The 15,682-nt window shown below is 43.4% G+C and overlaps 1 protein-coding gene across 1 annotated transcript in view; it reads right to left on the bottom strand.

Annotated features, from left to right (window-relative positions):
* ARHGAP31 (Rho GTPase activating protein 31) overlaps positions 1 to 15,682 on the bottom strand; it is a 112,947-nt gene that overhangs the window by 49,082 nt on the left and 48,183 nt on the right. Inside the window, exon 2 of the mRNA XM_060010695.2 lies at positions 1,292 to 1,394. Coding sequence (XP_059866678.1) covers positions 1,292 to 1,394 — 103 coding nt within the window. The remainder of the gene's footprint in view (positions 1 to 1,291; positions 1,395 to 15,682) is intronic.

Raw genomic sequence — 15,682 nt, 5'->3', positions numbered from 1 at the left:
TTCTTACGAGGGCAGAACACAAACAATCTAGAGCTTATTTAGTTAGCCAGAAATTTCCCTTGTCAAGGCTAAGGTCAGTCCTTAAGTGAAAAAGAACTGGCCATTGTCCAAATGTCCTTCCACGATACCAGCTACTGTTAGTATGTTTCAGAGCTAAGAGTAAACTGTTAAAAATACTTGCTGTTGAAACTCTGAAAAATGTCACGTGAATAAATTAGTGAAATGATGTAAGCACATAGATCTGTTAAAAAACTTTGGCTGCAATAAACCAGTTATTTTTTAACAGCTATCACTTCTCTGGGAGTAAAAAGAATGTTTTATTCCTTTGGTATAGTTTCATGACAATTGAGATTTGAGGACGAGGGGCAGAAAACTAAATAGGAGGAAGAAGATAAAAAAATGAATTACCTGCACATGTAAATTTCACATATTAATCTTGTAACAAGAATGTTTTATTTGAAAAGTCTACATTTGTAACTAAAGAATATATAATAAATACATTAAAATATGTTCTTTTTGTATTAAAGAACAATATTCAAAATACATAAACCTATTCTTTTAGTCATGGAACAGTACATATATTATATATAATGTATATATTCTATATATACACTATATACACTCCCTTTATTTTACACTATATACACTCCCTTTATTTTACAGATATAATACATATAAAGAAGATTACTGTCCTCTTAATTCATTGTGATAGAAATTTCTTCCAAAAAATTCTAGGATGCATTTTAGAATTGTTTAGGATAAATCCACAGAATTGGAAATAGTTCCTCTATCAATAATTTTAAAAATACAGGCATCAATTAGAGAAATGCACAATCATGCAGACTTCTGATTTCTCGACCAGATGAAATATCAAATGTTGAGTGTGTGCCAACAGAAAAACTCACGATGACCTGCAAGTTCTGAACACCATGTAATGGAGATCTGAGCTGTGGGTAGGCAAGTGAGTAATAATAAATCATTTTTTCCCAACTTGCAATTTAAATCATTTGAGTTCAATTGAATCTACCTAAGAGGGATAAATCTGGTGCAAGACATAGGAACAGATGAAAAGCCCTCAGGAGTTTTTGTTGGAAAGAATTACATCAGATTGGTGAGCTTCCTGATTAGATTAAGAAGAGTTAGGCATCTGAAAACATCAGCACTTGATCTTCTGCCCTGACATCCTTCCCTCAATCCCTTCAGTTTTTAATACCCCCAACACCTGCAGATAGAGGTATGGACAGAGGAAGGATCATGGGAGAATCCTTTGGGGGGCTATTCTTTGGCTTACCTTAGCCGTTGTATGTTTGAGGTGACTCCTGAAAGCCGATAAATTCCATCCACGATGCCGTGAGTCTCTATAAATTCTGCACAGCTCTTCAATACATATGGAACTATGCAAAGGAAAAGAAAAAATAAAGTATTAGGTATAAGTCTGACTGTCTTTTAAGGATAGCCTTTTAAAAATCGAGGTAACTTCAAAGAGAAGTAAGTATGGAATGCATATGAGCTACAAGTGGAAACAATTACTTGTAAATGGTAGATGATGTTCTTTGATATTTAAAAAAAATAGGGTTTTGTTAAAGTTTAGAAAACCCATGTGTTTTAAAAGTTAGGTCTTTTTTTTTTTTAAGAATTTGTAAAATATGCTAACACTTAGATTTTTGAAACCAGCAGTGACCTTAGAAATCCCCCAACACAATCTCCTCATGTCACTGGTTCTCCCAGTGTGGTCCCCTGACCAGTAGCACCAGCATCTCCTGGGAACCTGTTGGGAATGCAAATTCCCAGGCCCCACTCACACCCACTGAATCAGAAATTCTGGAGGTGGCGCCCAGCAATCTGTGTTTTAAAAAGCCTTCTAGGTGACTGTTGTGTGATAAAATTAGAGAACTCTTGCCTAGTCTACACACGAAGAAAACAAAGGGCAGGTAAATTTATTTACCTCACTCAAGAGTACTTGTCGCTTATGAAAAGTGATTTAACACATGGAAAAATGCTTATGATGTAGGTAGGTAAAACAAGAACAAGGCACAAAATCAAATATACCCTGTGAATTCAGCTATGTTTAAAAAACTGCAAAGGGAAAAAAGACTGGAAGAATATCTGCCAAAATGTTAAAGGTGATTTAAAGGTGTTAAGTGTTTTTTTTTTTAAGGTGAGAACCTCCCCCCACCCCCGCCGGCACCACCACCAAATGGGTCAAACCAGTCATTGATAGAATGGACCTCATATAAGGGACCAACACGGCCCCTCAAATTCCTGCCACTCTAGAAGTCCAGTGCCTGGGTAGAAGGGTCTGGCTATGCTATTCTCTCCTCAGGGCTGAACCTGATCAGCCCAGCCAGCTCCGTGACCCGGAATGGCAGCCACAGGCCTTCTGGATGGCATGGAGAGAGTGGCAAGTCACTTGCCACTTTGGTCCTTGGGCAGATCCATCGGAGGTCCCTCTGTGAGAGTGTTGTAGATGGTCTGGAACTACCAAAGCCTTGGGTGCTGAAGTCCTCAGGCACAGAGGTGGTATGGGAACTCCATGAACCAGGGCTTGGGTTAGCACTGTGCTCACTCCCCCAAGACATCCTCAGTCTATTAATGCCTTGGATTAGACTAAAGCCAATCCATTAATGCTTAATGCACATGATCATACCCACACACAATACGAAGCTGGACTGGACCTTTTACATGGGTAGATACTAGGTGTTCCGGCTCAACATTCTTCCTGGATTCTCTATTACAATACTTTCTAAACAACTCCCCCATCATTTCCTTCAACCACTAACTATCATTTTAGGTGCTGAGTAAAATTCATCATACTTAAAGTATTCCACCCACCTCTCAAAGGCTGTGCATGCCCAGAGCCTTTCTTCTCCAGGACACATCCATGTTTTGCCCCTTTCATTCATGACCAACTGGTGAGAAGCTTCTTAGTTACCCAAGGTGGAAAGAGGGCAGGAAGTGAACTTGGGATTGGAAATATTGAGGTCAGAGACCACAGAGGTGGAACTATTCCCTGTGAGTGAATACAGGGTAGGAGTGGGTGTGGTGGAGAAGGGGCTGTGAGTGTGGGCAGGGGTCCAGAGCCCCTGCCTGGCTTCAGTTAGAAAAGCTATACTTCGATCTATTTTATGAAATAGGGTTCTTGGTGAGAACCCTATTTATGCCTCATGCCTCTAAATAAATTTTATAAATAAATAAATAAGTAAACAGAGTTCCCATGCTTAAAAAAGTTGTATTGTTTAAAAAAAAAAAAATCCCTATTGTGCACAGTAGGTCGACTCTTTCCCACCCACAACAAGGTGTTGCTCTGTAACCTGCCACGCAAGGTCATGGTCAAGAGCACAGGTTTGAATGCCAAACTGCCTTTGTAACCTTGGACAAAATACGCAATAATTCCATTTCTTAGTTTCCACATCTGTAAAATGAGGATAACAGTGATATTAACCTCATAGCTAGGATTGAAGTAATACTTGTAAATACTTAGCACAGACTCTGGCATATAAGCAGCATTCTACAATGACAGTTATTCCTATTTGACGCTTCTATACGATGTAAATTTATCATTTGTGAGATTCAGTCTTGGTGAAAACAGTTTGCTGCCTCCCATCTGATGGGCAGTTGGGGTAGAGCTGACCAACCTCTTACAAGTCAACACTCACCTCCCTATTCAGAATGGCTTTTGTGTCTCTCTCTGGTTGAGGTCACTTTTCTATGCATTGAGGGGTATCTTCATAATACAAAGGCAGCAGTCCTGGAACTGTGCTTGACCTTGATGTGTTTCACAATGTGAGTCTGTACCAAGGTATATGGCTGTTGCACGGCACAGGTGGATTGAGAGCTCGGAGCATTCCCAAGCAGGACTCAAAGACAAAAGCCTCAGCCTCAAAGGGCTTCTATAAGGAACACTCCACAGATGGGCAGTGCAGGGTCACCACTCTGTCCTATTCCATTCTCAAAGACCCACCTCCCAGTAGCATGGCTCTCAGTTGTATAACCTCAGGCTCCGTTTGTTTTAAAGGCGAGGAAAACACATTCCCGGATGGAGCCTCTGCCATAAATTTGGTACAGAGGCCCCAGAACCTCTAGCCCACAGCTCTGTTTAAACAGGAGGCAATATTAAAACAACCCAAGGGAAAAGGCCATGGTCCTGGTCCCTGAGGCGTGTTAGCTTTCTTGGATTCTCATCTTGGGCCGAGTTGGAAGACATAGGAATTCTCCATCATACTCAGTAAATGGGAAAGGATCCACTTGATCTCTGTAATCATCCAGCTCTAGAGTCAGAGCAGTGGTTCTCAGACTGTGGTCCCTAGATAAGTCCAGCAGCAGCAGTTGCTTCCCAGGTGATTCTGATGCATGCTGAAGTTGATCTAGACCAGAGCTTTTTTAATGTGGATACAAACCCCCGGGATCTTGTTAACATGCAGATTCCAATGGGAGGGTGGAGGGAGGGAGTCAAGAATTTGCATTTCTAGCAAATTACCAGGTGATTCAGATACAGCCAATCTGCAGCCCATACTTCGGGGAGCAAGGAGCAAGGCTCTAAAGGTGATACTGGTCGGTGGTGTTGCAGGGGCTGCCAAGAGTATCGTCTCAAAGTCTCAGAATTCTTTAGGCTGTTGTTCCTGGGGCCCAACCAAACTGGGGACACCCTAGGATTCTGGACAGGATAGAAGCTTGATACAAAATGGCTGAGTAGGTATAGATGGAAAGAAAGCCTCCATTGTCTGTTTAGGTTGCTATAGAAGGTTGGAGCCACAGAACTAGTTCTGTGGGATTTATCATGGACCCAAAGAACATTAAGTCTCCTCCTACAGAGGTACACACAGTTGCGGATTATGATATAACATTATGACTTCTTTGAATTATCGCACTGATGGTTCTCTAAGTCCCTTTTTTGTTTGGTTTGGTTTCGTTTTTCCTGGAGCAGCGATCTTTAACGTTAAATTTTAATCGGAGCACAAAATAAATCCTGAGGTGGTTTCTGACGGAAAAGAAGGCTTTGCCTTTGATTTGTGCTTTACAATTTACAAAACATTTTAAAGTCATTTGTTTCATCTGGTCCAACTTGCTACAACTAAAAGTTATTTTATACTCAAAAATAACGTGTGGGTACTTCTTTCCTCAATTCCAAACTTCTTCAAGGGTTTAGGGCAGAAAAGGCCAGCAATTAAATCATTTCTCTGAATCCCCCCAGAGGTAATGCCTGCTAAGCTGCCCCACTTCCCTGTATGGCCGGAATCTGATCAGATCTGGAGATGCAGATTGGAACAAACACAGTTTTATTTGATCAGTTATGTGATCATGGCAGCCTCATTCTTTCACAGTGCAAATTGCATTTGTGTTTTAGGGAAATATGGCTCTCCTCCCGCCCCATTCTGGATTTTTGTTAAGGTCCTGTACTGGTCATATTTCATTCCCTCTCTGGGTCCTGCATCCCTAACCATCAGAGTAAAGTTTAGTGGTACATATATACAATGGACTACTACTCAGCAATAACAAGGGATGATATACCATACGGGCGATAGAAGCCATTCTATAGAAGAGTACATGCTATATGATTCCATCCACATAGAACTCAAGAAAATGCAAACTAATTTATAGTGGGAGAAAGCAGGGAAGAGGCAGGAGGCAGGAGCTGCAGAGGGGCCGAGGAAACTTTTGGGCATAATGGATATATTCATCACCTTGACTGAGGTGATAGAAAGGACCAAGGATCACTGGTGGATGAAGAATTGATACTTGCAGGGGGAGAGTCAGAGAGAGACAAGCCGCTGAACAGGGAAGAAATCTTTAAGAATCTCCTGCTGTGCACGGGGGAGAGAGTGAGGGCTTCAGGCAGCTCTGCTGTGCTGTGAATAAGCCTGCTCTACTACGGCATTTTTTAAGAGATGAAGTAAAGATTTCAATCACTTTTCTATTATTTCTGGTTGTCAGCAGAGAGCTTCCCAGCTTTCCATTCCGCAGGAATCTAAGAGTCGTCGCAGTGGCTCCTGTACCTTCTCCCTCTGCCAGCTCCTGCTCTGTATTTCTGTCCCCTCCTTCCTCGATCCTGCGCCTCCATGTCTCCTGCGCCTCCATGTCTCCTGCGCCTCCATGTCTCCTGCGCCTCCATGTCTCCTGAGCCTCCATGTCTCCTGCGCCTCCATGTCTCCTGAGCCTCCATGTCTCCTGCGCCACCATCTCTCCTGCGTCTCCATGTCTCCTGAGCCTCCATGTCTCCTGTGGCACGCTCCTCCCAGCCTCTGTGGGCCTTGGCTTGCCTGAGGGGTCGCTGTCCTCCTGGAACTCTCCCTCTTTGATTCTTCTTTCTCCTCCCTGTTTTAACCTCTTCTCTCTTCTTCCTGACCTAATGTAGAATTATAGAAAAGCCTGAAAATTCGTGGTGTTTATTTATTTGTTTATTTATTTATTTATTTATTTATTTTGTGGTATGCGGGCCTCTCACTGTTGTGGCCTCTCTCGTTGCGGAGCACAGGCTCCGGACGCGCAGGCTCATCGGCCATGGCTCACGGGCCCAGCCGCTCCACGGCATGTGGGATCTTCCCAGACCGGGGCACGAACCCGCGTCCCCTGCATCGGCAGGCGGACTCCCAACCACTGCGTCACCAGGGAAGCCCTCGTGGTGTTTATTTTTTAAAGTATAATGTTCTCTGTTCTTTACAAAAAAGCAAATTAACCGCTTTCCAATTTTCCAAGGAAAATTGTTTTTTTAATATGTCAGGATTTAGCCTGTCCTCCTTGGAGTAAAGTTTCTTTTTCTGTTTCTCTAAACTTAAAAAAAATTGAGATATAAATCAAATGTCATAAAATTCACCCTTTTAGAGCACATAATTAAGTGGTTTACACTATATTGACAGTTAAGCAACAATCACATTTCAGAACTTTTTCATTATTCCAATTCTAGAACATTTCTGTATCTATAAGGTAATTCATTGCAGCAATTTTTGTAATAGCATGAGATTGTTCATCAATAGGAAGCTATTTATATAAATAATAGAATATCCATATAATGGAATACTATATAGTCATCAAAAAGAATGAGGAAACTTTCATGTACTGATATACAGCAGTCTCCAAGATATATTGTTAAGCAGAAAGAATGAGGCACAGACCGGTGTAATGGTATACAAGCATTTGTTTTTTTAAAAAGAGAGAATAACAGAACAGCTCTACAATTCCTTTGTATATGCATTAAATATCTATGGAAGGATGCATAATAAAGTGATAACTTCAGTTGCCTATGGGAAAAAAAACTGGGAAGCTGAGGCCAGGGCTATGAGTAAGAGGGAAACTGCTCATTGTATACTCTTTCATACTTTTGAGTTTTGAACTATAAGAATATATTACCTTTCCCCAAAACTTTTCATTAAAAAATCCAATTCAGCAAATACTTATTGCAAACCTGCTCTCCTCCAGCACTAAGTGCTAGGTGTTGCCTGAACCTATGTCATCTCCATCACTAAGTTGTGAGCTCTTTAGGGACAATGAGGATAGTTCTGTCTCATTCATCTAGAATAGTCTTGAAAACACAAGCACTTGAAATGTTTTGCTAAACAAGGGATTGGTCATTACTCTCCAGATGGGTTTTCAGTCCTCCATTGATATCTGGGTCCTTCAAAGAAGAAAACACTTTTTAATGTGCCAGGCACTACATGAGGTGCTTTTTTTTCTCTCTCTCTCTCTCTTTTAACAGCATTCTCCATTCTATAATCATAGCCAATCCACAAAAGACATAAAATTCTCCATTTTGAAAATGTGAAAGCTGATTCTCAGAGAGGTTAGGTAAGTTGCCCAACATCACAATTCCTAAGTGTCAGAGTTGGGATCCAAACCTAGGTTTGTCTGACTCCAAAGCTCATGCTTTTTTCATGGTACCACACTGACGAGGAAGTTTAGAAAAAGCCCCAAGCTACACCTACCTGACTCAAACCCTCCCCATCAAGAGAGCAGATCCCATGAGTTAGTGGCCAGGTATGGAAGCACCATTTAAGGAGAGCTGTTTGGTTCCTTGCCCTTGGCTATCCATATGCCTGAAACTCTACCACTGCAGACCCTACCTTACTGTGGTGATGGCTATTAGGTGTTCAACACCTAGTGGTTAACATCTATTTTTAAGTTCCTTTTGAAAAAGTTAAAGAAGCAATATATACTGATAAAAAAATGAAAAACACTTCCTGACTTCAAGCCATACTATAAAGCTATAGTAAACAAAACGTTATGGTACTAGCATAAAAACAGAAAAGAAGATCAGGGGAAAAAACCAAGATCCCAGATATAAACCCAAGAATCTATGGTCAATTGTATTTCACCAGGAAGCCAAGAATACTCAATGGAGAAAAGACAGTCTGGGAAAATTTGTGCTGGGAAAACTGGATATTCACATGTAAAAGAATGAAACTAGACCTGTATCTTATACCACTCACAAACATTAACTTGAAATGGATTAAAGACTTATATGTAAGACATGAAACCACGAAATTCCTAGAAGAAGACATGGGAAAAAAGCTCCTTGACATGTGTCTTGGCAATGATTTTTTTGGCTATAACACATAAAGCACAAGGAACAAAATCAAAAATAAACGGGCAGGACTACATCAAACTAAAAAGCTTCTGCACAGCCAAAGAAACAATCAGCAACATGAAAAGACAACCTATGGAATAGGAAAAATATTTGTAAATCATGTATCTGATAAGGGGTTAATATACAAAAGATATAAAGAAGTCAAACAACTCGATAGCGAAAAACCAAATAATCCAAATAAAAAATGGGCAAAAGACAGACACTTCTCCAAAGAAGATATACAAAAGGCCAACAGATACATTGAAAAGATGCTCAACATCACTAGTCATTAGGAAAAAGCAAATCAAACCCACAATGAGATATCACCTCAAGTTAGAATGACCATCATCAAAAAGACAAGAGAGAGGGCTTCCCTGGTGGCGCAGTGGTTGAGAATCTGCCTGCCAATGCAGGGGACACGGGTTCGAGCCCTGGTGTGGGAAGATCCCACATGCCGCGGAGAAACTGGGCCCGTGAGCCACAACTACTGAGCCTGCACGTCTGCAGCCTGTGCTCCGCAACAAGAGAAGCCGCGATAGTGAAGAGGCCGCACGCACTGCAATGAAGAGTGGCCCCCGCTTGCCACAACTAGAGAAAACCCTCGCACAGAAACGAAGACCCAACACAGCCAAAAATAAATAAATAAATAAATTTATTTTAAAAAAGACGAGAGAAATGCTGGCAAGGATATGGAGAAAAGGGAACCCTTGTTCACCGTTAGTGAGATTATAACCTGGTACAGCCACTATGGAAAACAGTATGGATCCTCAAAAAAATTAAAAAGTAAAACTGCTATATGATCCAGCAATCACACTTCTGGGAACATATCCAAAGGAAACAAAACTACTAACTTGAAAAGATATCTGCACATTGCAGTTCATAGCAGAATGATTTACAATAGTCAAGACATGGAAACATGTGTCCATCAAAAGATGAGTGGATAAAGAAGCTGTGGCAGGGACTTTACTGGTGGCGCAGTGGTTGGGAGCCCGCCTGCCAATGCAGGGGACACGGGCTCGATCCCTGCTCTGGGAAGATCCCACATGCCTTGGAGGGACTATAAGCCCGTGCACCACAACTGCTGAGCCTGCGCTCTAGAGCCCGCGAGCCACAACTACTGAGCCTGTGTGCCTGGAGCCCGTGCTCTGCAACAAAAGAAGCCACCGCAGTGAGAAGCCCGTGCACCGCAGTGAAGAGTAGCCCCTGCTCACCACAGCTAGAGAAAGCCCGCACACAGCAACAAAGACTCAGTGCAGCCAAATAAATAAATAAATCTTAAAAAAGAAAGAAGTTGTGGCATATATATACAACAGAATAATATTCAGCATAAAAATAAGGAAATCCTGCCATTTGTGACAACACGGATGGACCTTAAGGGTATTATGCTAAGTGAAGTAAGTCGGAGAAAGACAAATACTGTATGATCTCACTTATATCTGGAATCTAAAAAAACATGAAGCTCATAGAAAAAGAGATCAGATTTGTGGTTACCAGAGGAGGGGGTGGGGGAAGCGGGGAGCAGGAATTGGATGAAGGTTGTCAAAAGGTACCAACTTCCAGTTACAAGATAAATGATTACTAGAGCTGCAACGTACAGCGTGATGATGATAGTTAGCATTGCCGTACATTATACACGAAAATTGTTAAGAGAGTAAATCCTAAGTGCTCTCATCACAAGGAAACATTTTTTTCTTTCTTTTCTTTCTCTTTTTATTGTATGTATATGAGATGATGGGTGCTAACTAAACTTACTGCGGTAATCATTTCACAATATATTTATGTAAGTCAAACCATTATGCTGTACACCTTAAACTTATACACTGGAGCATATCAATTATATTGCAATAACACTGGGGAAGAGAAGAATAAAAATGAAAAAGATACACAAATTTAAAGAGCAAAGAGTGACTGTCCCGTTTACACAACCCTTCACAATCTCTCAAATGATAAAACACACACACACTGAAAGGCTAATAGTATGTTTTTGCTTTTCTATATTCTTCATTTTGCTTTTCTGAATTTTCTATAATGAGGGTGAGGTACAAATAATTTTTTTAAAGAAAAAAATTGGTTTTTAAAAAAACAAGTTTCCGGCTTCCCTGGTGGTGTAGTGGTTGAGAGTCCACCTGCCGATGCAGGGGACAGGGGTTCGTGCCCCGGTCCGGAGGATCCCACATGCTGTGGAGCGGCTGGGCCCGTGAGCCATGGCCGCTGAGCCCGCGTCCGGAGCCTGTGCTCCGCAACGCGAGAGGCCACAACAGTGAAAGGCCCGCGCACCGCAAAAACAAAAAAAAACCAAGTTTCGTTAAAGAAGCCCAAGGGCTTTCTAAAGTTAGTGAGGCAATTTCCATGTTTGTTGAAGTCCTTTCCAATCACCCTGTGAGGTAATTACTCCTTGTTAAATAGAAGTATTTGCCTAACCAGCTCTGCTCCACTGCTGGGTGAGGCTCCTGATGGAAGACTATATCCTGGAGTCCCCTCCCCTCCTCACTTCCAGGGTTTCAGATGCCAAATCAAGTCAGCTCTTTCCCACAGAAGTGTCCAGGTCCCCCCTCTGCTCCACACCCTGACTCATCCCAGCTGAGCTCTCAGGTCTCTGTCATCCGTACACCCACTCCTCCCAATGACAACGATTCTCCTACCAAAGCAGATGTACTGCAGGGCTATCCGGCCCAAGGGACAAAAAGGTGAATAAGATCTTTGCCCTCAAGAAGCCAAGAGGGAACGGACAATTACTGTGTACCTACTAGGTGCCGACCCCTGAGCACTATACTTTCATGCATTATTTGTACCCAGCGCAGTCCTCACAACCACTTTCTGAGGAAGGTATCTTTGCTTTGTAAATGAGGAAACTGAAGCTCACAGATATTTAGTAACTTGGCCGGTATGAAACGATCAAGCAAAATATGTTAAGGGCCCTTGAGAGGCACAAAAACGTGACAGAAGTTCTTCTAAAAGATTACACAATGGTGGGGGAAGTCAGGCAGGGCTTTTAGGTGTTGAACAAGAACAGGAAATTGTGTACATTATAGAGAGCTGACAGTATGAGAGGGACCTTGTTAGAGAGGGCTGAGGCAAGACCCTCACCCCGGGGCCGCACGATGCTGTGAGATTGATCAGTGGATAAAGGAGGACGTACAAGGCTATGCAATAAGAACTCAGACACTGGTTCCTAGGGGGTGATTTGAGATGCTGTGATGTGATAAGATACAATGTGATGCAATTATATACTGTGATACAGGCAGAAAGCTTAAATAAGCCTCCGGCATATAATAAGCACTTTGTAAACATCACCCACTTTCTGATGCAGCTAGAGCAGGGAATGGTATAAACAAGACAGGAAAACAAGAAATAATGTGGTGAATTCCAGGAATGCTGACTAGACCAGTCTGGTGGAAGAGAAGGTAAATTCAGGTAAATTGGAGGAGTTTTGACAGGCTAGGAAGACTGCATTCTATCTTGAGCTCCACTGCCAAACAAATCTTTCTAAAACACTATGGAAAAGCTCCCCTATTCCAAAACATTCACTGGCTTCCCATTGCCCTTAGAATAATGTCCAAACCATGCAGCTGCCTCAGTAGGGGTAACCCTAGAATTCTTCCCTTCAAGGGAACAGGCTTTTGAGAAAGGTGGGTGGAGGAGGGGATAATATGAAGGAAAAGACTTGCCACAAACATATCGATCCAACAAAGGAAAATAAGGCATCCCTTTAGGGTCGGTGCAGAGGACCTCGTATGCATTGCCGAGGATGAAAGGGGAGGTGAGAAGTCTCACTCTTTTCTAGTTGCTTCTGAAAATTTCTTTAAGAAAGGTACGTGCCTGGGCTTCCCTGGTGGCGCAGTGGTTGAGGGTCCGCCTGCCGATGCAGGGAACATGGGTTTGTGTCCCGGTCCGGGAAGATCCCACATGCCGCGGAGCAGCTGGGCCCGTGAGCCATGGCCGCTGAGCCTGCGCGTCCGGAGCCTCTGCTCCGCAACGCGAGAGGCCACAACAGTGAGAGGCCCGCGTACCGCAAAAAAATTAAAAGGCTGGTTGAGGGCAGTGAAATATCTGGGACCACACATCATCAGTTAATGAACAAGTGGAAACAGCCTAGGAGGGACTGTGAAAGGGGCCTCCGGGGTGTTTTTGGGTTTGGGGGAGGGGAGGGTTGTGACCATGAGGGAGGGCAAAGCTGACTAGGGAAACCGGGTGGGGTGTGACAAGGCTACACAGAAAACAAACCTGGAGAAACCCTCACACGGCCTTGGGCTTAGAGCTGGCCCTGTTCACCTGGTACACGGGAATGGTGCAGAAAACGTCCCTCTGCTGAGAATGTCCCTTTTGTCCCTTGCTGAACATGGAGGCTGCCAGGCTTTGTATAATTTATGAAAACTTTTCTGGCTCGTGCTTCCTACTGTCTGACTTGGCTCTCAGGGGAGTTATCGGGCAGACATCACTCACTCCGTAAGGCTGCTTGCGGATGCCAGAAAGCTCTTTCAGGCATGCCCCAGCACACTCGCAGGCCCAGCTGTGAGCATCAATTCCCTTATCATTGCCAACAAGTCGTTTAACTCCTCAGTCGAACTGCGTCAAGACCACAGTCAGCTTGGATCACCCAATCAAGATCTTATTTCCTGGACTAACAGACCCTCTCTTTCTTGCCACCTGCTCCTTGAGACGCCACGGCTGGAGGCTCTTCTGCAGTGATGGATAAAGAGGATGGCCACGTCTGCCTCCAGAGAGAGTCCCAGAAGGAGAAGGGATGGAGCTGAGCAGGCTAATGAGACAAAACAGGGAAAATAAACCAGCTTCTTGAACTGTATGGGTCACTAACACCAATCATCTGAAGAATGAGGACAGTGTAAGTTTTTCTCTCGTCTGAGTGTGTCCAGGCCATTTTTTTTTCTTTCTTTGCATGCCTTAGTAGGTGGTCATGGGATGCACTTTACCAAATGCTATGTGGGTGGGGTCCCATGCTTAACGATAATTATTTCATTTAAGTCTCACAACTCTGAGGTGTACACATTACTATTCCTATTTTATAGATGGAAAACTAAGGTTTGGTGTGGTCGGATGGCTTGCCCAAGGTCAAACAGCTAGTGGCAAAGCTGGGGTGCAATTATGAGTCTGTCTGAATTCCAAGTTCATGCACTTTCCAGTACATTGTATAAACCTAACCTCCACACCAGGAAAACCCAGGCACAGACCAGGCATGGGGAAGACCAGAAAGCCACAGAAAGCTGAGCTGATTTCATTTCTAAGAGCAACTTGATGACAGAGAATGAGTTAACAACAAGGAGTTAAGAAACCTGGGTTCTAGTCCTGACCTCCAGGTATTAGATTTCAGACCTTTGAGGAGAGTAACTGTGTTCCTCTTTGAGTTGCCCCCAGGTGACTCACAGGTACTTGGTGCTGGGTACCTGTCAGTTAAAGCAACATGAACCAGCTGTATATCCTTGACCAAAAAAATACCTACTCCCAGCCTCAGATTTTCATCTGCACTAGGTTCAAGTTCTGGATCTAGACGATTGCTAATGTTCCTTCCAGGTCTAACATCCCATGACCTGAGAACTTCCTGGATGAAGCTGGGGAGAAGCTGGGCTAGAAATTAAGAAGGCAGATCTGACTTCTACCTGCAATGTTCAGGTCCTCACTCCTACTGGTTCTGGTTTTTATCTAGGTCTTCCAGGGTAAAACACTAGCATTCTATTTTGTTAGTTTTGTTTTTGTATTGTTAATTGACTCCCCAACTTATCCCACCCATAAGAACAGAAATTTGTGTTAAATAAATATAAACTTCAATCTCAGGAGGTTTACATATGTCTCCTTTGGTATGGCTGGACTCCTATTAACCCCAGTGCTATTTTAATTTTTTTTTTTTTTGGCGGTACGCGGACCTCTCACTGTTGTGGCCTCTCCCGTTGCGGAGCACAGGCTCTGGACGCGCAGGCAGCATGTGGGATCTTCCCGGACTGGGGCACGAACCCGTGTCCCCTGCATCGGCAGGCGGACTCTCAATCACTGCGCCACCAGGGAAGCCCCCCAGTGCTATTTTGATTATTATGGAGGCTGGAGTCCTCCAGGGACTTGGCTTTAAATGGTGCTGAGTTCATCTGAAGGTCCCCCGCAACTGAAGGGACCGTGCCCTGAGAGCAAGAAATACCTTCCCTTGCTTATTGTACCTTCTGGTTTCCTGGGAGGCTTAGCTTCCTAATGGTTTCCAGAGCTGTGGCACCATGGGTTCTTTTCATTTCTGTGTTTGCCTAAAATCATCTTTGCTAATGAAAGATGGGGAGCGTTTAGAAAAACAACTTCATCATTGGCCTGCTAGGCCTAAGTGAAGAACAGCCAGGTAGCGCTTATCAGCTCCTCTGGCACACCCCCTCCCAGCATCCTTTCATTTCCTGCCCAATATTCCCGAGCCACAGGCAGCCATTGTTTCGAGAACCGCTCTGCTTGAAAGCCTGGGTACTGCGGCCTCCCAGAGCTTCCTGTTGTTACAAGACCCCGCTTTCCTGCTGAAAACAACGGCACTTCCCTGCCTATGTAACCCTTTTGGGGCAACTCATTTCTTCCATGAGCTTGTTCCGTGCTTGCAAATACTGGATGCTCATGAAATTTATCTTATTTAGCGTTTTCTTTTTTCTTAGTATACAAGTACTGCAAGTAGAAAAAAATGTAAAATGAGCAAAAGAAAAAAAAATCACCAAATCTCACCCTCTTCTATTAGAATTTGAAACCTCTTTAGTGTTCATGGTTTATGACTATTCATCAACATACACAGAATTTACCCTAGACCCAGGGCCAACCATTCCCAATGGTTGAAACGGAGGCAGGGAATCCTGCCTAGAAACCAGCCTCCTGGAGGTTCTCATACATTGGTGTGCAAAAGAGGCTCTCAGCAGCTTAAGAAAAGTGCAGCTTCCCAGAGAGATGGCCCTGCAAATTCTCAGGACTACTCTTGGAGAGACTCTGAAAGAGATCCTCTTAAAAAGTTTGTTAAGGGCTTCCCTGGTGGCACAGTGGTTAAGAATCCGCCTGCCAATGCAGGGGACACGGGTTCAAGCCCTGGTCTGGGAAGATCCCACATGCCGCGGAGCAACTAAGCCCTTGCGCCACAACTACTGAGCCTGCACTCTAGAG

This window comes from Delphinus delphis, chromosome 4 (assembly GCF_949987515.2).
Source record: "Delphinus delphis chromosome 4, mDelDel1.2, whole genome shotgun sequence".
Taxonomy (NCBI): Eukaryota; Metazoa; Chordata; class Mammalia; order Artiodactyla; family Delphinidae; genus Delphinus; species Delphinus delphis.
The sequence above is the reverse complement of the archived record's forward strand: the minus strand, read 5'-3'. Positions and strand labels throughout refer to the sequence as shown.